This window comes from Ovis canadensis, chromosome 1 (assembly GCF_042477335.2).
Source record: "Ovis canadensis isolate MfBH-ARS-UI-01 breed Bighorn chromosome 1, ARS-UI_OviCan_v2, whole genome shotgun sequence".
NCBI classification, from domain to species: domain Eukaryota; kingdom Metazoa; phylum Chordata; class Mammalia; order Artiodactyla; family Bovidae; genus Ovis; species Ovis canadensis.
Genome location: NC_091245.1, coordinates 99,950,874 through 99,975,128, shown reverse-complemented (window position 1 = coordinate 99,975,128; position 24,255 = coordinate 99,950,874). Strand labels below are relative to the sequence as shown.

General features: G+C 44.1%; 1 protein-coding gene across 5 annotated transcripts in view; it reads left to right on the top strand.

The window, feature by feature from the left end:
- PDZK1 (PDZ domain containing 1) overlaps positions 1 to 24,255 on the top strand; it is a 55,659-nt gene that overhangs the window by 17,973 nt on the left and 13,431 nt on the right. For all 5 annotated transcript variants that reach the window (XM_069602671.1, XM_069602695.1, XM_069602679.1 and 2 more), the window contains one exon: positions 23,945 to 24,156. In XM_069602671.1, the coding sequence (XP_069458772.1) occupies positions 23,947 to 24,156 (210 nt within the window). In that variant the 5' untranslated portion in view covers positions 23,945 to 23,946. The remainder of the gene's footprint in view (positions 1 to 23,944; positions 24,157 to 24,255) is intronic.

The window sequence follows — 24,255 nt, the reverse complement described above, 5'->3', positions numbered from 1 at the left end:
AGACAACAAACTTCACAGATTTCCAGGGAGATTCTTTCTCTCACAGACCTTCCCACTGTTCAAGGGCTTTGGGTAGTAGAGATTTTCTTTTGGAAGCAGCCGTTAAAAGATACAACCTAACAACTTTCTCACTGGATAATAAAAATGCTTTTTATCATGTTATAGCTCTGAGAAATAAGAAAAGTCCGTGGATTTTTAGGCTGACCGAATTTTAAAACAGATCCCCACCTTACCCTCTGGAGTGTCTAGTTCTTTGGATCTTGTAAGGCCATGAAAAATCTTGTTTTTTTTTTTTTTTCCTTCTGCAACATCCCTTCAGATGATTCTTGTGGGAAAGGATGTTTGGGAGCCACTACTTAGTAACTTATTTCCTAAGCGGAAGTGGTCAAGAGGCTTAAGTGTGACTGTCGTCTCGGGGCTCCCCAGTGGAGGATATTCTTGGTCTGGGCTGGCTCTGTAGGAGCGCACATCTCCTCAGTTACAGGTGCTGCAACGTTGCACCGATGAGTGAACTCTCAGTCCCGTTTCCAAAAGGCACAAGGGCTCTTTGTCTCAGGCCATGGTTGTCTAGTCACCTGGAGTCACATGTTCTTCCCTGCAGCAAATAACTCAGGGACTTTGAGTCTCTGTGTTATGACAAAGTAAATTGTTCTTATCTTTGACTCTTTTGTTTGTTCTTTGCACCATAAACTATGAAGTTGCTAGTAATGATGTCTTACTTTCATAGACCACTGGTTAGACAACTGTTTCTCATCCCAGGGAAGGAACATGGGACTGGAATACAAATAACTTGGGCTTTGATTCAGTTGTTAGTGACAGGCCATTAGACAAGTCCCTTTGCCAACTGGAGCCTCAAGTTTATTGCCTATCAAAGCCTCTCATCTTTTCCCCAAGGGTGTATTGAAAATAAAATTAGAAATATGTGTTCAAGCATAACCACAAATGTGCTTACATTTCAAATATGTGTCTCCAAAGGCCCTGTGGAGCAGTAGGGCAGCCTTGCTGTCAGCTGGGAGATCTTGTGTTTCAATCTTGTTGAAAGTGTTAGTTGCTCAGTGTGTCTGACTCTTTGCGACCCCATGAACTGTAGCCTACCAGGTTCCTCTGTCCATGGGATTCTCCAGGCAAGAATACTGGAGAGGGTTTCCATTTCCTTCTCCAGGGGATCTTCCCAACCCAGGGATCAAACCCGGGTCTCACGCATTGCAGGCTGACTCTTTACCGTCTGAGCCAACAGGGAAGTCCTTAAGAAATGTGGAACGAATTTGCATATCATCTCATTGAGTCTCTGTTTACTCATCTATCAGTAAGGGGCTGAGACTAGATTGCTGGTGTCCTTTTCAGCCCCCGAAATATGATAGATACTGGAGATTTGAAGGCTGGGTCCTGCTTGTCATTTGGGTATGAATGGAAATGTTACCTTCCCAGAAATGGCTTTTAAATTCAGCTTCCTCCTTCTACCTCACCACCAGATCTCATCATTTGTAGCCTTTATCATCAGAAACCATCTTGTTTACTTTTTGTCACTTTTGGCAGATGTTAAGCTCTAGAGAGCAGGGGTCTTGACTTTTGTGTTACTTGCTCTTAGAACAATACCTGGCATACAGTAGATGCTTAGCTTCGCCGATATTGGAAGTTAGTGTGGCAGGGAGAGAGTTGCAAAAATAGAGTCAGTATGTTTGGATAATCCTTTTTATCAAGATGGAGGAGGCTGAAGAATTCTGATACTCTCTCAGGCACGTAAGGTCCTTGCCTGCATGTGTGCTAAGTCACTTCAGTCGTATCCAACTCTGTGTGACCCATGGACCATAGCCTGCCAGGCTCCTCTGCTCATGGGATTCTCCAGGCAAGAATACTGGTGAGGGTTGCCATGCCCTCCTCCAGAGGATCTTCCTGACCCAGGGATTGAACCTGTGACTCCTGTGGCTCTTGAGTTGGCAGGCGGGTTCTTTACCACTAGTGCCACCTGGGAGGCCCTTAAGGTCCTACATCTGATGGAATGGGAATGGACGTCTCTGGACATCTTGGTTAAATGATTTTCACATTTGTTGCACAAGAATTTGATGAGAGTGGCAAGGCAGAGCCATAACTAGACATATTTTCCTAAAGAGTTCAGCATCTCCTTTCCTTGGCCCTTCATGATAATCTCTCTGCCTGGTGAGCATCATCACTAAATGATTAAGTATTAGAAACCTGAGTTACCGAACAGATGTGTTCTTACTCTCATGAGGAAATGAGGAAATTGCTTATTTCCTCATCCGTCAAATGGGTGTAATAGAACCTAGTTCCTAATGTTATGAGAATGAGACTGGAGAAGCACATAGTGCCTCTTGCACCTTAAGTGCTACTATTCTGATGATCATCAGACAGTTTTATGAAGGGCATGACCCCAAGGAAGGAAGGAACCCAGGCAGTGGGGAGGAGTTTTGATAAATATGAAAGAGAGCTCCTACTCAACTCCATGGCAGCTGTGGCCCAAGATTCACCATTTGTGAACACGTGTGCTTGCTTAGTCACTAAACCGTGTCCAACTCTTTTTGCTACCCTATGGACTGTAGCCCTCGAGGCTCCTCTGTCCATAGGATTTCCTAGGCAAGAATACTGGAGTGGGTTGCCCATTCTTCCTCCAGGGGATCTTCCCTGCCCAGGGATCGAACTCACATCTCCTGCATTGGCAGGCAGACTCTTTACTGCTGAGCTACCAAGGAAGCACCGCCACCCACCCACCCCCACCCGCCCACAACCCGATTCGTGAACATGCCTCTGTTATTCCTTTTGCCTGGAGTGCCTTCCTCCTCCCAATCTAACTACTTGGGTTCCTTAACACAGCCCTCATGGTTGGGAGGCTGGGCAGATGGTGGGAGGAACCCGGATTCAACTAAGTTTAAATCCAGATTCTGCTGCTTTTCCAAATAGCCATGGAAAATCAGCTTACATTTTCAGGGACTTTTCTCTTGTGAAGCGGACCATTAAGATTAAGTGAGTTTATCTCTGGGCTTTATCGACAAAGGAGGCAAGAATATACAATGGATTAAAGACAATCTCTTTAACAAGTGGTGCTGGGAAAACTGGTCAACCACTTGTAAAAGACCGAAACTAGAACACTTTCTAACACCACACACAAAAATAAACTCAAAATGGATTAAAGATCTAAATGTAAGACCAGAAACTATAAAAATCCTAGAGGAGAACATAGGCAAAACACTCTCTGACATAAATCACAGCAGGATCCTCTATGATCCACCTCCCAGAATATTGGAAATAAAAGCAAAAATAAACAGATGGGATCTAATTAAAATTAAAAGCTTCTGCACAACAAAGGAAACTATAAGCAAGGTGAAAAGACAGCCTTCAGAATGGGAGAAAATAATAGCAAATGAAGCAACTGACAAACAACTAATCTCAAGAATATACAAACAACTTATGCAGCTCAATTCCAGAAAAATAAATGACCCAATCAAAAAATGGGCCAAAGAACTAAATAGACATTTCTCCAAAGAAGACATACGGATGGCTAACAAACACATGAAAAGATGCTCAACATCATTCATTATCAGAGAAATGCAAATCAAGACCACAATAAGGTACCATTTCATACCAGTCAGAATGGCTGTGATCCAAAAGTCTACAAGCAATAAATGCCGGAGAGGGTGTGGAGAAAAGGGAACCCTCTTACACTGTTGGTGGGAATGCAAACTAGTACAGCCACTATGGAGAACAGTGTGGAGATTCCTTAAAAAACTGCAAATAGAACTGCCTTATGACCCAGCAATCCCACTGCTGGGCATACACACCAAGGAAACCAGAATTGAAAGAGACACGTGTACCCCAGTGTTCATCGCAGCACTGTTTATAATAGCCAGGACATGGAAGAAACCTAGATGTCCATCAGCAGATGAATGGATAAGAAAGCTGTGGTACATATACACAATGGAGTATTACGCAGCCAGTAAAAAGAATACATTTGAGTCAGTTCTAATGAGGTGAATGAAACTGGAGCCGATTATACAGAGTGAAGTAAGCCAGAAAGAAAAACACCAATACAGTATATTAACACATATATATGGAATTTAGAAAGATGGTAATGATAACCCTGTATGTGAGACAGCAAAAGAGACACAGATGTAAAGAACAGTCTTTTGGACTCTGTGGGAGAGGGAGAGGGTGGGATGATTTGGGAGAATTGCATTGAAACAGTATAATATCATGTAAGAAACAAATCGCTAGTCTAGGTTCAATACAGGATACAGATGCTTGGGGCTGGTGCACTGGGATAACCCAGAGAGATGATATGGGGAGGGAGGTGGGAGGGGGGTTCGGGGTTGGGAACTCATGTACACCTGTGGCGGATTCATGTCAATGTATGGCAAAACCAATACAGTATTGTAAAGTAAAAAAAAAAAAAAAGATTAAGTGAGAACTCATAAAATGTAACCTAGGCTGATGCTTGGAGCCTAGTAGGAGCTCAATTTTCTTTTCTAGTTGAAGTTTAGAGGCTGGAGTGATTCCTTTAGACTGTAGTGGTCAGGCAAGGATTTGTATATGACCTATAATTTGAGCTTCCCTGGTGGCACAGATGGTAAAGCGTCCACCTGCAATGTGGGAGACCCGGGTTTGATCCCTGGGTTGGAAAGATCTCCTGGAGAAGGAAATGGCAACCCACTCCAATATTCTTGCCTGGAGAATCCCACGGATGGAGGAGCATTAGGCTACAGTCCACGGGGTCGCAAAGAGTCGGACATGACTGAGAATTCACTTTCACTTTTAAAATTTGAACTGAGCCTTGAATATGGCTAGGTCTTTAATTCATCCACTTGGAAAAAAATGTGACCTACTATAAATAAATGATTAGGGGTGGGGGCTGGAGGTGTTTCAGGCAGAGCATGTGGGGTGAGCAAAGGGTGGGCTGGGTGTGGGTGACTACATGTATGCCAAAAGGTGACACTGAGGAGCAGAGGAGGATAAAGTTGGGCTTGACTGTGTTGTGCCTCAAAGCCTGATCAAGATGTTTGGACTTTTAGGTTCTTTTTTTCTTTTTTTCAACTTTTTATTTTGTATTGGAGTTAACCAATTAACAATGCTGTGATATTTTCAGGTGAACAGTGAAGGGATTCAGCCATATATATACATGTTTCCATTTTCCCCTAAACCCTCCTCCCATCCAGACTGCCATATAACATTGAGCAGAGTTCCATGTGCTATACAGTACGTCCTTTTTGATTATCCATTTAAAATATATCAGTGTGTGTATGACCTTCCCAAACTCCGTAACTATCCCTTCCCCCTATCCTTCCCCACTTCCTTGCAACCAAAAATTTGTTCTCTGTTTTGGAAGTAAGTTCGTTTGTATCATTTGAATTCCACATATAAGGGATGTCAAATGCTATTTCTCCTTCTCTGTCTGACTTACTTCTCTCAGTATGACAATCTGTAGTGGATTTTAGGTTCTTAAGTGTTATTTTTAGAGACTAACATAGTGAAAGAAAGACCAGGCAATTTGTCTTGAGGCAGTGACTGGGAGAGGCCAGAGGACTTTAAGTTATAGGGAAAAAAGCCAGGGGGCAGAAATGCAGATTAAAAAGGTATTGAAAAGCAAAATACCTACTTTGGGAGACACTCTCATTCTGGCCAATCCTCTGGATAGTTTGGCTATTTTCAGGTACCAGTTCTGTTAGCAGCACAAAGCATCCTTTCTCCAAGGGCGACTCTTGTTTCCACATGATACTGACTTCGTCTCTCTCCCAACTTGCAGAACTCTTAGATCAGCAAATAGAGTGGGGAAGGCCTTGAACTCCAACCAGGAGTCCTGTCTTCTAGGACAAAGTATGATGGGTGGGTGGGGGGAGGGGCATTCAGTGCCAGCAGGCCAAATGAATTTCAAGATAAGCAGATTCCATTCCTTATCATAAAAGAGAAACAAGAATCATTCACCAAGCCTCTGAGCACTCTTCTCTACTGGAACACATTTCATTAATTTCCCATATTTGAAATTTATGGCTGCCTAAGTCCAAAACCACTGTAGATGGTGATTGCAGCCATGAAATTAAAAGAGCTTATTCCTTGGAAGGAAAGTTATGACCAACCTAGATAGCATATTTAAAAACAGAGATATTACTTTGCCAACAAAGGTTCATCTAGTCAAGGCTATGGTTTTTCCAGTGGTCATGTATGGATGTGAGAGTTGGACTGTGAAGAAAGTTGAGCGCCAAAGAATTGATGCTTTTGAACTGTGGTCCTGGAGAAGACTCTTGTGAGTCCCTTGGACTACAAGGAGATCCAACCAGTCCATCCTAAAGGAGACCAGTCCCAGGTGTTCATTGGAAGGACTGATGCTGAGGCTAAAACTCCAATACTTTGGCCACCTCGTGCAAAGAGTTGACTCATTGGAAAAGACCCTGATGCTGGGAGGGATTGGGGCAGGAGGAGAAGGGGAAGAGGATGAGATGGTTGGATGGCATCACCGACTCGATGCACGTGAGTTTGGGTGAACTCCGGGAGTTGGTGATGGACAGGGAGGCCTGGTGTGCTGCGATTCATGGGATCACAAAGAGTCAGACACAACTGAGCGACTGAACTGAACTGAACTGAACTGAAGACCAAACAGTAATCTTTACAGTGGGAAAGCACAGTTGGCAAAAACATATCTTGGGGCCCATTTATTTTTCTATTTTTGATACTAATTTAAAACTAATACACTCTAGTGTTTTGAATTTCCATACCTCTTGCTTTTTAAAGGAGGAATCCAGCTGGCTTAAATGTAATCTGCAGCAAAGATACTGGATTTGCTCTAGGTAAAATATTTTTGAAGAAGGATGAAATTGAATTTCATTTATCTCCTCCTTGCTTGAGACATCTGTCAATACCAACTGAGATACAATAGGATTTCTTTCATGTTGTTGGAAGAAAGTGTCTCCCAAGGCTCTTAGGCAGGCTGTGAAAGAAGGCAGACACACCTGGCCCAGCACGGAAGCCCTTAGGTGCTGACATCACATCACCAGTCTCTACCAGTCATAGTTTTCCAACAAAAGTCTGTGTTAGTCACTCAGTTGTGTCTGACTCTTTGTGACCCCATGGACTTGCCTGTTAGGCTCCTCTGAGCATGAAGTCTCCAGGCAAGAAATCTGGAATGAGTTGCCATTTTCTTCTCCAGGGGATCTTCCCGACCCAGGGATCGAACCCAGGTCTCCTAGCATTGCAGGCAGATTCTTTACCAACCAAGCCACCAGGGAAGCCCAACAAAAGTCTAGTGATTTCTTTGTCTAACTCGTTACACAGAAATTCTGGTTGCATCCTAGGTTATACGAATATCCTCCTACAGTTGCAGTAACTAGGATTAAACATTATTCCCCACTGTCTTGCTCAGTTTTTGTTCTTTGAGTTTTTTATGCCTTGGGTGGTGTTTACATAAGCACCTTGTAAGGAGAGGTTGTGTTTTCTTTGCAGTCTGACAGTGTCTGCACCATTGATTCCTAACTATTTTCCTCTTATCTAAAATAGATGGAGTATCTATTTCATTCCATCTTATCTAGATAAGATGGTGGTTGGTCCAAAGCACTCGTGACTGATGGTAGTAGATTACTGTATTGATAGAATGATCCACTACATCCTAGATTTGAGGAGAAAGACAAAGAAGATAGCACTGGGTATTTTCTTTCCTGACAGTAGTTATTGCACCTGGCTGTCACTGCTCTCAGCCCCTTTCTGATTTCCCCCTCCAAGCGGAATGCTGTTCATCCCACATCCTTTCTCTAATCTTTTGGAAATCCAGTGATGTTGGTCCAGTGAGTGAATCTGTTCCCTGGTCACTCTCTGGTGACCACGATCAGCCACACCTCAGTATACTCCCTCAATCCATCTTCTCCACCCTTGTATGTGGGTCCCTTGGCTGCTCTATCTTGTACTCACGTCTGTTAGAACTCATTTTCTCCAGCTGTTTGGACTCTCTGGCCGGCTTAGCTCTGTAAAATCTTTTAGCTCCTTAACACATGGCATTTGATTCCATTTTGGTAATTCCCTAGCTTTCAGTCTTACGTGATAGTTCTTAGGGAAATCTGAGTTCATTATTTGAGCTTGATTTCATGGGGGAACAAAATCTTCAGCTGACTTTTCAGCAGCTAAAACTAACTTTGCAGAGATGGTCCAGAGTGAGGAGACAGAGAATCTCTGACCTGACAATCAAGAGGCCTGCTCATCCCTAGTCCATCGCTCAATCTCTTGTCTGCTTCACAAGGAAAATCAGAAACACTGCTCAAATGCCATCACAGGGAGCGGGATTCCCATGGTCTCAGGACTTCCACCAGAGAGCAGGGAATATGGTCCACCTGGAGGGGCTCCTCTGCTCCAGACGCTGTGCTTAGGTTGCTCTAGACCGTCCATCTTCTGTGACGCTGGCCCGGTGCACTGATCCATGTGCATTTCCTACTTCTGGTGTATTTCTATCTCCAGGTCAAAATTAAGAAGCCACACATGTTCTCATAGCTAGCAAGTGGTGACAATGGAATTAAAATTGGGTTTGGCTGTAAAACTCTGGTTCTTTCTGATGTACTTTATCCAGACTAGAATGCTCAGGGAAGATGAAAATAAAAACAAACTCCCGTTACATCAGCCATATACCTATGTTTAGACTTTTTGTTACTGGAAACTACTCTGTTCTAAACATTGTTTAAGATGCCTTTTCCTATGTCAGCCGCTTAATTTTCAAAACTGTTCCCTCAGTGCCCGCTTCCTCCCTCTCCCCATTCATCCTGCCCAGCCAGAACACTAGAATAGAAGCTAGAACTAGAACAGAAGCTAGAACCCTTCATCTTTTCCATCACTCCATCTTTGTAGCTCAGTGCTGCATGCATGCTCAGTTGTGTCCGACTCTTTGTGGCTCCATGGACTGTAGCCCAACAGGCTCCTCTGTCCACGGAATCTTCCAGGTAAGAATACTGGAGTGCGTCGCCATTTCCTACTCCATCAGATCTTCCTGACCCAGGGATCAAACCTGAGTCTCTTGTGTCTCCTGCATCGGCAGGTGGATTCTTGACCACTAGTACCACCTGGGAAGCCCTCATGCAGTTTCTCTTCCTCACAATTCACACCAGCCTCATAGTCTCATGTCTTAATTTAACGCTGGGCTCATTGTACGGAGAAGGCAATGGCACCCCACTCTAGTACTCTTGCTTGGAAAATCCCACGGGTGGAGGAGCCTGGTGGGCTTCAGTCCATGGGGTCGCGAAGAGTCGGACATGACTGAGCGACTTCCCTTTCACTTTTCACTTTCATGCATTGGAGAAGGAAATGGCAACCCACTCCAGTGTTCTTGCCTGGAGAATCCTAGGGATGGGGGAGCCTGGTGGGCTGCCATCTACAGGGTCGCACAGAGTCGGACACAACTGAAGCGACTTAGCAGCAAGCAGCAGCAGAGCTCATTGTAAACATAGAAACCCTCACCTCCTAGCTGTCTGTTTTTTTTTTTTTTTTTTTTTTTAGCCGTCTGTTTTTAAACATGTCATGCTCCAACCTGGGGCAAAAGTGACCACTTTTCTTTTTCTCTTCTTGATGTCTTGGGTAGGCCAAAAAGTTTGAGTTTTCCCATAGGCTCTTATGGAAAATCCGGAATGAACTTTTTGATAAACCCAATACATAGTGAGAAAAAGCCATGAGTGCCGGAAGCCAGTGTGAGGAATCCCGCCCGTGACAAGGTCATGAGGAAGGAAGCTGACATACGCAAGGCGTGCTCAGACTTCAGGGACCCCTCTGGAAATTCCTAAGCATGTACCCCAACAAAAATCTGCCGGCTTTTGTGCTCTGCTTTTCCACTCTTCTGACATTTTCTGGAAAAAGTCAATTCAGGGCTTTAGTCTTCTGCATTTGAAAGAGTGTTTCAATCCAAAAACCCTTCTGATGGCTTTCTAGCCTGCCTGCAGGACTCGTACAGCTGCGCATGTGATTGTTTGAGGCCTCCTGACCGCAGGAGGCACAGGCTTCCGAAGAGTCAAAATCTTTAGAATAGGACTGATTAAAAGTTTCATTTGTTGAGTCAATGCTTGCTGCCAAATTTTCATATCCTTTATTTTTAGATATAGTTGGTATATAGAAATGCAAGTAGTAGACCTGGTATTAGCAACATTAGATCTTTGAGTTAAGTACCTTCTTTGTTATATCCCACTGCACCTTTGTTCTATAGAGATGTAACTTTAATGCTTTAAGGAGATGCAGATTAAAGAAAAACACTTCAGGGGAAACAAAATTAACATTCATTAAGGAAGAGAGCCAAAAAGTGTTAACAAGCCTCTTGGCCAGAAGATAATGTAAATCACCTGAGACTTTTTGTATACAAAATGATGTATAGAAAGAGTCTGGGCTGCGAACGCTACATAATTCTGTGTTACCCATTGATCTCCATGTTTTATCAAAAGTATAAAAGGCCTTCTGAACAATAAAGGATTGGACCAGTTTCTCGGACCAGTTTATCAAACTAGTCTCTCGGCCTGGTTTCTTGGGACTCTGGCTCCCCCCGTGTCTTTCTCTCTCTTTCTTCTTCTCTCCCTTTCCCTCTCTCTGCTCTTTAACTTCAGGCTGAATCTCCACCTGGGGCGCGGAGGCTCGCCAGGTCTACTTACTTGCCCGGGCTGTTAAGACCCGCACGAAAGGGAGCTTAAGGCGAGGCACCCTTAGATATTCAAGCGGGCGCCGGTGGCCCAACGTAGATGGTGCAAATTCCTTGTCTGGAATTTTATCGGCCTTCCGCGTAAACCAAGCTATTCAGCCCTCTTCCTCCACTTAATCTTCCTACTACGCTACAGTTTCTTAATCTAATCTTATATTAATAAATAAACAAGTCTTTCCACGCCAACGCCGTCCACCCTTCGAATTCCCTGGATCCACTGGGGCTGGACCCCGGCACATGAGAAATCATGCTGATTGGTCTTGTATAAATTCATGAGATCTATATTTATCTGTCTAATGAAAAAAATATATTTTGGCCTAAGTTGTTACTTAGAAATTTTTATTCAACATGTTGCCTGTTTATAGTGAAACAGTGCTAATTTGGATAGCCTTTTTGCCTAGATTATAAACTGCCAGCCCAGGGGTCCAATTCTGTTTACTTTACATGAAGTTTTTTTACAACTTTGAAATAGCTGCCTGTTTTTAAATATGGAGACATTTCACATAAGTCTGGACTTATGAGTTCTCTTGAGAGACTGGAGGATCCAGCACACTGGGCTTTGATTTCTTCCTCAGTTCAGTTCAGTTCAGTCGCTCAGGCGTGTCCGACTCTTTGCGACCCCATGAATTGCAGCACGCCAGGCCTCCCTGTCCATCACCAACTCCCGGAGTTCACCCAAACTCATGTCCATTGTGTTGGTGATGCCATCCAATCCTCTCATCCTCTGCCGTCCCCTTCTCCTCCTGCCCCCAATCCCTCCCAGCATCAGGGTCTTTTCCAATGAGTCAACTCTTTGCATGAGGTGGCGAAAGTGCTGGAGTTTCAGCTTCAGCATCAGTCCTTCCAATGAACACCCAGGGCTGATCTCCTTTAGGATGGACTGGTGCAGTGGTCTTTGGAGGTACATACTGCTAATCCACACTCCTCTCCTAGCCACCTTCACTGATTTATCAGTCGGGCCCAGTGGAGAATGTGGAATGGTCCACATTCTCAAAGTTCCTCATTTGTCTCATTAAGTTGACCTTATCTTCCTCTTTGTCTCATTTCTCCCACTCTTCTCCTGCCTCAGTAGAAGTGTTCCATCTCATCAAGGCCAAACCCATTTTCCATGCTGTCTCTATCATCCCTTGATATACAAACATTAAAAATAAACCCATCCACTAACCCTACTTCCCCCTCAAACTGCTATCCCAATCCTCTCATGTATCTGTTTCAGGATGTATCTATATTCCTTGCCTCTGTTATTTACTAGGGTTCACTTGTTTCTTAGTCCCTTATCTGCCCTGAACTTCCATTTTCTAAACTTAGTGGCATTTTCTGTGTTTATCCTCTTTACCTCCTAGCAGGGTTTTGCACTGTTAACGCTGTTGTCTTGAAATTCCTCTTTTAGCTTGGACTGTAAAATCTTGGCCATCTGATGATTCCTTCGCAGCTTCCCTCCTGTCACCTAGCTATCACTATTACCCAAGGTTTTATCCTTGGCTCCCCTCCTTTCATGTTGTTACTCCCGGGCGTCACAAGAGCATTGCTGTGAGGATTCTAGGCCACCGTTGCCCAAGGTCCACACTTCTGTCTACCTGCAGGATGTTCTGCCAAGTCCTCTGATTTTTAAAAATTTTCACCTTTTGAAGATTTATCCCCATATTTTCTTCTAAGAGTTTAGAAGAAACAGTTCTAGCTCTTAATTTTTTATTTGATTTTGAATTAATTTTTGTCTTGTAAAGTGAAGCAGATATTCAATTCCTTTTTTTTTTTTTTTAAGTCCTCTGATTTAAAACCATCTCAAACTGGCTTTGCCATATCATTCTTCATGACTATACCATCTTTTAATGGTACAACTTATCTGTCAGTCACCAAAGCATGAACTTGTGGGTCTTTTTCTTTCTTTTTCTGACTTCTTCCTTTCTAACACTCAGCCCAAGTAGGCAGTGTTACTTGGAAGATGCTTTAGCCTCCTAGCTGTCATAACAGAATACCACAAAACAGAATCCCTTGTTGCTTAAACAGAAATTTCTTTCTTCACAGTTCTGGAGGCCAGAAGTCCAAAGTCAAGGTGCCAGCAGGGCTGGTTTCTCCTGAGGCCTCTGTTGTTGGTTTGCAGATGGCAGCCTTCTTGCTGTTTCTTCACATGGCCCTTTCTCTGCATATATGCTTATCTGTGTCTTCTTATAAAGATGCCAGACCCACATTTTTGGACCTCTTTTAACCTTAATTATCTCTTTACAAGGCTCTATCTCCAAATAGTCATAAGGCTTCAACATATGAATTTTGGGAGTGAAACAATTGAGTCCATTACAGACGGGGAGTCTAAAGCTTAAAGTAGAAAAAGTATCAAGAGTGAAGTACTAGTCACTCAATTGTGCCCAATTCTGGGACCCCACGGACTTCAGCCCACCAGGCTCCTCTGTCCATGGGATTTTCCAGGCAATGATACTGGAGTGGGCTGCCATTTCCTTCTGCAGGGGATCTTCCTGACCCAGAGACTGAAGCCAGGTCTCTTGCACTGCAGGTAGATGCTTTACTGACTGAGCTAAGAGGGAAGCCCAGGCAAAAACTGAACAAGGGTGATAAGTCCAGGAAAAGTATGCCACTTGTGGGGAAGCAGACAGAATGAGAAAATGATCACAGAATTAGGGTGTTCTGCAACTCAGAGCTGAGAGGAGTCAGAAGCACAGCTGTGTTCACATCGGGCAGTGACCTCAGAAGACAGAACTGCGCACGTACCTCTCCGTGCAACCTCTGGGGGAGAGGATTTCGATCCGGGGCCAGAGACCAGGCTTGACCACTGGAGCTTTTTGTGTCACAGAATTTTATTCAAGTATGAGAGAGAGAGAAAAAGCTTCTGACCTAGACATCAGAAGGGAGCAGAAAGAATGCCCCCTTGCTAGTTTTTAGCAAGGTGTTTATGTCTGTTAGAAAGCTCTTAATCAGATAAGAGAGACACCTTAAGGCTGAGGGCGTTTCATCAGGCCCCTCTCCCACAATATGAGTTTTATCTCCTGGTCATAAAATGATTGATATGAATACTGGTTTGTTAAGCCATTATCAGCTCAAAGTTTGAGAAAAGAAAAAAAAAAGTCTAAGCAGAACCATTTTGAAGAAAGGCAGATTCCAAAGCAAATACATAGTTTCATTAACATAGCTTAAGAAGAACATTTCCATAAGAAAAATGCATGGGTTAGCTCAAGGCAGAATCAGGTGTAGTCTATGCAGAATTAAAAGAAGCCTCTTTTACTTTTGTGTAGAGAAGGAAAAAAACTGCCACTTGCAGTTTATCTCCTCCTGCCGCTTGGGGACCTCTGGCCTTCCTACCTGTTACCCTCTCACATCCACAACAAAATGGTGTGTGAGTGACGTAGGCAGTAATTAGGGAGAGTCACAGGGACCTGGAGTGTCTCGTGGTCAGTGTACACCTGTGTTGTTGTACCTGTCCTGTCTGAGGCCATCTCTGTATGGAGAAATCTGAGAGGGCAGGATCGAAGACTTAGTACCACGTGTGGCTTAGTCCTCTCTAGTTCCTCCAGCTCTTTCACCTCTATTCTCAGGTAGAGGAGCGGGGGCAGGCTGCACGTGAGGAGGATTAGTACAACAGCCATCCCTCCTACCACCCGTGGAGCCCAGCTCTGCTCCTGTCCTTCCTCTGCTTATAAGCCTTGCTTGGTGCATGCCTGAGTGTGTGCTGAGTTGCTTCAGTTGTGTCTGACTCTTTGTGACCTTATGGACTGTAGCCCGCCAGGCTCCTCTGTCCATGGGATTCTCCAGGCAAGAATACCAGAGTGGGTTGCCATTCCCTCCTCCAGGGAATCTTTCTGACCCAGGGATTGAACCAGGCATCTCTGGCGACTCTTGCATTGGCAGGTGGATTCCTTACCATTAGCGCCACCATGGAAGCCCCTGGTTGGTCCCTGCTGACCACCAAACTAAGGCCAGATCCCTTGGACTGTTATTAGAGGCCTTTACAGCCTAACTTGTCACCCATGACAAAAGGATGTGTTGGCTGTCCTGTTGGCTGTTCTTCAGTCACTTTGGGTTTTAGCTCTTCTTTGACCATCCCCAAGAACTTTGCCACTTCCATGCCTGAGGTTCATACTACTCTTTGTGGCTAGAATATTCTTTTCCTACCTCTGACCTACTGAAGTCCTACCCATCTGTTGTCAATGTCTAAATCAAATCCTATGTAAATTGTGAAGCTTTCCTTAATTTGTCTCATGTTGTAGGTCTTATAGCATTTATACTCTGCTCATAGTGGTTGCTCATTCTGTACTAGAACTTTTCTTCACTCCTATTTAACTATAAAGTCCATGAGGACAGAGGTGTTGTTTTACTTTATTCCTTCAACCACTTAACAGTGTTTTGCACATCAGTTCAGTTCAGTTCAGTCGCTCAGTCGTGCCCGACTCTTTGCAACCCCATGACCACAGCACACCAGGCCTCCTTGTCCATCACCAACTCCCAGAGTCCACCCAAACCCATGTCCATTGTGTCGGTGATGCCATCCAACCATCTCATCCTCTGTCATCCCCTTCTCCTCCTGCCCTCAATCTTTCCTAGCATCAGGGTCTTTTCCAATGAGTCAGCTCTCCACATCAGGTAGCCAAAGTATTGGAGTTTCAGCTTCAACATCAGTCCCTCCAATGAATACCCAGGACAGATCTCCTTTAGGATGGACTGGTTGAATCTCCTTGCAGTCCAAGGGACTCTCAAGAGTCTTTCTTCTCCAGCACCACAGTTCAAAAGCATCAATTCTTTGGCGCTCAACTTTCTTCATAGTCCAACTCTCACACCCATACATGACTACTGGAAAAACCATAGCCTTGACTAGATGGACCTTTGTTGGCAAAGTAATGTCTCTGCTTGTTAATATGCTGTCTAGGTTGGTCATAGCTTTTCTTCCAAGGAGCAAGTGTCTTTCAATTTCATGGCTGCAATCACCATCCACAGTATGAGGCAAATATTTGTGGCTTGGACTTATGAAATCAGATTTGGGGCAGTATGTCTTCTTGATGTTCAGTAGAATTTTGAGGGATCTTTGTTCATGATCCCAAGCAAGTTGCATGTACTCCAGGATGCTGATTGGAGAATCTAGTTGTTTGGCCTCAGACAGGAGTGGAACTTGGGTTTCCACCCATTGGATGATGGAGGAAGAGAAATGGCCTCAACTCTTTTTTTTTAAATTATTTATTTTGTCTGTACTGGGTCTTTGTTGCTGCATGTGGGCTTTCTCTAGCTGAGGTGAGTGGGAGCTGCTCTTCACTGGGGTGCTCGGGTTTCTCAAGGTGCTATCTTCTCTTGTCACAGCGCACAGGCTCTAAGGCAGGCAGGCTTCCGCAGTTGCGGCATCACAGCATGTGGAATCTTCCTGGACAAGGGGTTGAACCCCTGTCCCCTGCATTGGCAGGCAGATTCTTAACTACTGAACCATCAGGGAAGTCCCAGCCTCAGCTCTTAAGGTGGTTAGGTTTAGGGGGGCTGGAAAGCGTCCCCTCAGACTTAATTCACAGAACAAAGAGCCTGTGGCAGCTATTAAAGTTTGTTTTCATCTGCTGGATTCTGTTTGCCTGGGTCAGAACTAGCATGTGGTGGGAAGCAGAGGCACAGGCTTTAGGTTGCCACACACTCCTATGCTGCAGGTCAGGCGGAATCGTGGGCAGAGCGGGATCCTGAGAACCTCTCCTAACTAGGCTGCCACCTTGGTTTCTCAAGTTGAGTAAAGGTGAGCTCAAGGTAGCTGTTAATAGTTCACCCAGCCTTGACATTCTTCTCTGACCTGTGAGGGTGTTATCCCAAGGCTGAAGGGGAGAGAAGGGGAGCTGGGAGCAGAAAGAGTGGTTTGGAGCATGAGCTTGTTAAACTTGCGGGGATTCTAAACATGCCCATGTTCCGGTTTCAGGCCTGGACTGAGCCAGTAGGTCTGAGGTGGGGCTTAACTGAGCATGTTTTCATAAGTCTCTGTTAGTGATTCTGAGGGCCAGCTAGGATTGAGATTAAATATGTTGAGGTGATTGTGAGGATTAATGAGATCATGTAGCATGCATGAATATAGCATGGTGAGTTTTAAACAGTAAAGTGATTTTAAACGGTCTATAGATTTATGCTAACCACTGAGTACATCTGTTCTGTCAGAGGAAACCAGCTGCTGCCTTTGGGCAGACAACTCCCAGGACTGAGGAGATGAATGAAGATCCTCTAATTCTTGCTGACCCAGGAGTTATCTTTTCCTTCCTTTCCTTCCTCAGAAAAATTTGCTCTTCCCCGACTTGTGTTTTATCTGATCTGTAGCAGTTTGGGGATTCTTTTTTTAAAACTTTTATTGGAGTATAGTTGATTTATAATGTCTTGTTTGTTTCAGGTGTATAGCAAAGTGAATCTTATATACTTGTATGTATAATATACATATCTGTTCTTATATATATATATATACATAAAGTATATAATATATCCATTCATTATTTTATATATATATGATATATCCATTCTTTTCCCATATAGGTTATTATAAAATATTGAGTGGAATTCCTTGTGCTATACAAAGGTCCTTATTAGTTATCTATTTTATGTAAATATATATATATATATATTTATATATAGTAGTGTGTATATGTCAATCCCAATCTCCTTATTCATCACTTTCCCTCACTTTCCTCCTTTGGTAACCAAAAGTTTGATTTCAAGATCTGTGGGTCTGTTTCTGTTTTCAGGATTCTTTCACACAATAATACCTGGAAACTAACAGGAGTTAGATAACTGCTTTAGAGCAGGAAGCAATTCGGAAAACCCTGTTTCCTTTGTTCTGGGAGGTGCTTTATGTTCTTGTCAGGTTCCCACTGATCTTGAGATGCTCAAATATTTCTCAGGAGACAAGGGATTTTGATAAACTAAGTACCTTTTAAATCCCCTCACTTCTAGTCCTCCCCTGCACTGAGTGGAAGTGGGGGCTCAGGAGCATTTACGCCCATGGTATTTTTTAACTGGGCCTTTCCACTTGCAGCAACTATCACGGAACGGAGGGCTTTCTGAGGCGCCAGTGACAAGGCAGCGGTGCTTCACTGCTGGGGATCCCGCTGACCTGGGGATCAGTTAAAGTGCAGTCTCACTCTTTTCACAAACTAGCCTTGTCGGGGGAAGTCCTGCAGGTTCCAGACGTAAACACACAAACTGAGGGGAAAATGAGGCTTCCTGCTAGCCTTGGCCAGCTAAGCTGAACCCTTCTGGTGGTTTGAGTCTGACTTTTGTGGTCATGATCCTCTCAGGAGCAGATCCTGCTCAGACTTGTGGCTCCACCCGGCCCTGCTGGGAGGCTGGGTATTCCCCTGGGACCAGGAATGGGTCCATGTTGATGGCTGCCTGGACCTGGGAGACCTTTGTCTGCCTTGGCCTTGGAAGAGTCTCCTGGGTCCTACCAGATACTTCTCTCCTGTGGAAAACCACTTGGTGGTTTCAGTTCTTTCTCTGGCCACCTTCATAGGGCCTACCTGCCCTCCTCTGCTGTCATTACCTAGCCTTCCTAACTTCTAAGATGTACCTGCATTTTCTCCCTGACCAAGGACATATTATTCCCTTTCCTGGTAGCAATGATCTAATCCTTTTAGAAGGTGGGGTCTAAAGGTACAATTAATAATTAAGTTTGATTTAAAAAAATCTCTTTGGCTCTTACCTGGAGTCTTTCCTTCCTGCCAGCTGGCACTTTGTTCTCCTTCCCACAGACAAGCAACTTTGTTGCCAAGAATTGACTTTTCTCAGAGCTCAGAAATGGTTAGAGCTTTCTTTCATTTCCAGTGTTTTATTTTGGCTATTTAAACTGGGGAATAAAGCCGACTGAGGGTTTGATGGACTCCATTTTCAGACGATTGCTCATATGATGTTGTAGAAATCCATGGGCCTTCACTAATTACATATCTATCTACCACAGGGCTCTGATTCCTGTATTCTCAGGAAGTGGAAGATGGGGGTGGGGGACTAAAGAAACATCTTTTTTGTTTGTTTTTTTAAAAATCATTACCTTTACTTGTTTTTAATTTTTAAAAATTGAAGTATAGTGATTTACACTATTCTGTTTCAGGTGTACAGCATACTGATTCAAAATTTTTATAGTCTATACTCCATTTAATGGAGTAGGAAATGGTAATCCACTAGCATTTCTTGCCTGGGGAATTCCACGGATGGAGGAGCCTGGCAGGCTACAGTCCATGGGGTCTCGAAGAGTCAGACAGGATTGAGCAACTGAGCACGTACATACTCCATTTAAAGTTATCATAAAATATTGGCTATATTTCATGTGCTGTACAATATATCCTTGTAGCTAATTTATTTTATACACAGTAGTTTGTATCTCTTAATCCCTGACCCCTGTCTTTTCCCTCCCCCTCTCCCTCCCACCACTGGTAACTACTAGTTTTTGTTCATATCTGTGAGTCCATTTTGTTTTGTTATATTCATTTTATTTTTTAGATTCCATATATAAGTGATAATATATAGAATTTGTCTTTCTCTGTCTGACTTATTTCACTAAGCATAGAACCCTCCAGGTCCAGCCGTGTTGTTGCAAAATTTCATTCTTTTTTGTGGCTAAGTAGTTTTCCATGGTATGTATGTACCATGTCTTCTTTATCCGTTCATCTGTCCATGGTCACTTGGGTTGCTTCCGTATCTTGGCTATTGTAAATAACAGTGCTACGAACATTGGGGTGTGTATCTTTTCAAATCAGTGTTCATTTTCTTTGCATATATACCCAGGAGTGGAACTGCTGGCTCATATGATAATTCTACTTTTAATTTTTTGAGGACTGTCTTCCATGTGCCCATTTACATTCCCACCAACAAGCGTATGAGGGTTTCCTTTTCTTCACATATTCATCAACACTTGTTAGTTGTGGTCTTTTTGATGACAGCCATTCTGATGAATGTGAAGGGATATCTCACTGTGGTTTTGATTTGCAAGAAAAGGAGGAAGAAACAGGAAACAGTACTTTAAAAACTTTATTTCTTAATTAGGGGATAATTGCTTTATACTGTTGTGTTGGTTTCTGCCATACGTCAATGTGAATCAACCATAGGTATACATATATCCCTTCCCTCTTGAGTCTCCCTCTCACCCCCGACCCCATCCCACTCTTCTCGGTTGTCAGAGCACCGGGTTGAGCTCCCTGAATCATACAGCAAATTCCCGCTGGCTCTCTGCTTTACATATGGTAATGTATCTGTTTCAATGCTACCCTCTCAATTCACCCCATCCTCTCCCTCCCGCACTGTGGCTGCAGGTCTGTTCTCTATGTCTGTGTCTCCATTGCTGCCCTACATATAGGCTCATTAGTACCGTTTTTCTAGATTCCATATATATGCATTAATATATGATATGTGAGGAAACAGCATTCTTGAATACAAAGGTCCTTCCTAGCTCAGCCCCAGGTTCCAGAGTCCCAGGCAGCCTCATCATGGAGCAGTGACAGTCTTGCTAAAGTGACGGATCCCAGCCCTGCCTTAGGGGCCAGTGGAACACCAGGGTGTGGACCGGACACACCAGGGCTGGACCTGTACCAGAGCCCAGTCCTCCTGACTCCTAGCTGAACCATCTCTACAAGATGGCAAAGGAGACAAATAGTGGCAGGGCTCTATGTAAGTCCAAGCTTTGGAGGTTTTGATTGGCTTTCTGCATTGATACAGTTGAAAGTGTTAAATATTTCATCAGTTTGAGGTGGGCACCAGCATTAATCCTTTAGTGGTTGAATTATGGGGAGTGCAAACAGAGTGAAAGGATGTAACCCGGGGCTTGGAGCAGTGGCTGTTTCCCCATCAATGTGGTAGCGTTTCTATCAGTATTTTTATCATTGTGAACTGGCTCTAATTCTCTGGGCTTCAACCATAGATGCTGAAAAGAAACTATCTTGAACACCTGACCCTTCAAAGACATAAGTGCAGATCCGAGTAATTACTCTCTGTTTGAAACTTGAAGCAAACAAACAAACAAAACAACTTGAGATTTTGCCCAGAAACGCATTTGTGTCCCCTTTTATTTCAGACTTTCAGGTCTCTATTGAGATACAGGAAAGCTTTGCTCTTCTCCTCTCCCCAAACGCTAGACTGTCCTTCTGTCAAGGAGGTTTCACTTTCCATCCTTGAGAGAGTAGGATACTGCGGTTGCTACTGCAGAGTGTGAGATGGCTGAATTTTAGGGGTGGGTACCTTAGAAATGTGTGGCTTCCCTGGTCGCTTAGTGGTAAAGAATCTGCTTGCAATGCAGGAGACTCTAGTTCGATCCCTGGGTTGGGAAGATCCCCTGGAGAAGGAAAAGGCAACCTACTCCAGTATTCTTGCCTGGGAAATCCCATGGACAGGGGAGCCTGGTGGGCTACAGTCCAGGGGCTTGCAAAGAGTTGGACACGATTTAATGACTAAACAACAATTTTATTACTTTTAAAAAATTAATTTAATTGGAGGCTAATTACTTTACACTATTGTGGTGGTTTTTGACATATTAAATGAATCCGCCATGGGTGTGCATGTGTTCCCCATCCTGACCTTCCCTCCCTCCTCCCTCCCCATCCCGTCCCTCAGGGTCATCCCAGTGCACCAGCCCTGAGCACCCCGTCTCATGCATGGAACCTGGACTGGTGATGTTTCACATATGATAACATACATATTTCAATGCCATTCTCTCAAATCATCCCACCCTCGCCTTCTCCCACAGAGTCCAGAAGTCTGTTCTTTACATCTGTGTCTCTTTTGCTGTCTCTCATATAGGGCCATTGTTACCATCTCTCTAAATTCCATATATATGTGTTAATATACTGTATTGGTGTTTTTCTTTCTGACTTATTTCACTCTGTATAATAGGCTCCAGTTTCATCCACCTCATTAGAACTGAATCAAATGCATTCTTTTTAATAGTTGAGTAATATTCCATTGTGTATATGTACCACAGCTTTCTTATCCATTTTCCTGCATCTAGGTTGCTTCCATGTCCTGGCTATTGTAAACAGTGCTGCGATGAACACTGGGGCACATGTGTCTCTTTCAGTTCTGGTTTCCTCAGTGTGTACACCCAGCAGTGGGACTGCTGGGTCGTATGGTGTCTATTTCCAGTTTTTTAAGGAATCTCCACACTGTTCTCCATACTGGCTGTACTAGTTTGCATTCCCACCAACACTGTAAGAGGGTTCCCTTTTCTCTGCACCCTCTCCAGCACTTATTGTTTAAAAAAACAACTTTAGAAATGAGCATTCATATGTTGGTCACAAACAGCCTCATCTCTTGATGAAAATATCTCATCTAATGGTCTTTATTTTGAATAATTATAAGGACATGTTTAGAATTTTGTAGGATTTGGATGAAGTTTCTCTATTAATCACCTCCAAATTTCAGAGGGATTTTCTTTCTTTTCCTTCAAGAGTCTGCAGGCCTAGGAAATTGAGAGCTGATAGGAATCTAGGAGTAAGTTTGGACATAGATGTGGATTCAAGTTGGAAAATGGAATTGATGCTTGTGGGATAGATGATCAGCAGAAAGAGAAACCAAAGGTCAGAGTGAGAGGAACCACACACAGACGCCTGTGTGTGAGAAGCCCCACTCTGGTGCTGCCCTCTTCTCCCCTAACTCCCTACTTCCCCCCTTTCCTCCCAAAGCAGTATCTTCCTGGTGGCTGGTCCTGATACGGTAGAGCAGCTAACACTCTCCCAAGTGTGGGTGGCAACCTCGGTGATTGTGTCTTCACTTTTTTCTGCCCTTGGTCCTCAGTGGGGTGAGCTCAGCCTTACGTTTGGGCCCTTGTAAGACATTACTTGAAACACTGTTTCTTGTTTCCTTGGCTGCTTAGTCATCCACGCCCCTGGTGGCTTGTCTCCCAGACTCTGCAGAGACCAAGTGAGGTAGCCAAGGGGTCAGGCCATGGGAGGCTTTCTGCCCCACGTGTCCTGTGTGTCTCTTTGGGCATGGAGGTCAGAGATGGCCACCTGGAAACACCATGCGTGGCTTCCAGGGAGCCTGGAGCGCTTTGTTGTCTCTCCTTCACCGCCCCCCACCCCCACCCATGCCCTGTGTAGTCTTCAGCTCCTGTCCTTCCAGGAGAGACGGATGGTTTATTCTGAGCTACTGGTGGGGAGCTGTGAGGAGGGGAACATGAGGGTTTGCCCGGCAGGCAGTTAGCCCAGCAGAGTCTAGCCTCTGCTTTACACACACCAGCAGTTCTGGCCTCTGTTCTCAATCTCCTATGGAAAAAAAACTGCTTCCACCAGGAGGGGTTGGGGACCCCTGGAAGGAAACTTTGTGTTCATTTCTGCTGTACAGCAAAGTGATTCACGTATACATATTTTTCATATTCTTTTCCTTTATAGTTTATCACAGGATAGTGAATATAGCTTCCTGTGCCTGGCAGGAATGTTACACTTAATGACTGGGTGACAGGGCTCCAAGCTTTTACACTTTCCCTTTCCTCATCCTGTGGCCCAGGACCTCGATCCTACATGGAGTGAAAGAAGTAGCAGGATGGGTGGAAAAGGAAGGGGCTTCAGGAGGGATAAACCTGACCTGGCAGTGGGGGCCCTCTCTCTGTGGGGAAATCCTTACTCCTCTCTGACTAGAACTCCACGGTCCTGGAAACCACTTTGCTGTTTCCAATGCGTCATGTCAGCTCTAAGGTCTGACTTCTCTGATTTTTAATTGCTTGAGGTCTTCCTTATCTTGTCCCATCTCACCACTCTGACTAATTCAGGTCTTGGAAAAGTCATTTCTCTAGGAAGCAGTACTTTATTCTTTTCACCCCATTCCTTGCTCCCAAGACTCTTATGTTCTCCCTTATCACTCTGTTCTTCCCTAGTAGATCATTCACCACGTTTCTGTAAAAACATGTTCTCCCTGACACAAGAGGAAAAGTATAGATCTGTCTTGTCCACAGATTTATCTTCAATGCCTTGAACTTGGCAAGCTCTTCAGATATTTAAATGAAAGTGGGCTTGGATTTTCTTAAAAATTTTAGGTAATATATTTGGAACTAATTTCTTTTGGTCATGGGACAAAAGGGAATTTGGTTTCGGAACTACTGAAATTGAAGCAATCTGTGTCCAGTACCTAGCTGAATACATGGGTCTGAAACTCAAGTGAAAGGTCATCTTTGGGGAGGAATAGATTTGGAAATCACTAGCACGTCCTGGAAGGTGACCTCCCCTACTCCAAATGTTGCTACCTGAACAGCTGGGAGCTGGTGTGATTAGAAGAAAAGATGTGTAGGAGATGGAGTACAGATTTCTCACCCCAGTTAGACTCTTTCTCGAGGATTCACCCATTTGGTTTCCATCACAGAAATGGCCTCCACCTTCAACCCCCGAGAATGTAAGCTAACCAAACAGGAAGGGAAAAGCTATGGCTTCTTCCTGCGAATTGAGAAGGACACTGATGGCCACCTGGTCCGGGTGATTGAGAAGGGTAGCCCAGCAGAGAAGGCGGGTCTCCAGGATGGAGACAGAGTTCTTAGGATTAATGGTGTCTTCGTGGATAAGGAAGAGCACATGCAGGTAAGTGGGACATTTGGAGCTCTTCGAGGATCTCTTTAGCCCCTGTATCTCCGATTATTTTAGCTCTGGGTGTCAGTGGAGCTCTTGTGGCCGCCACTG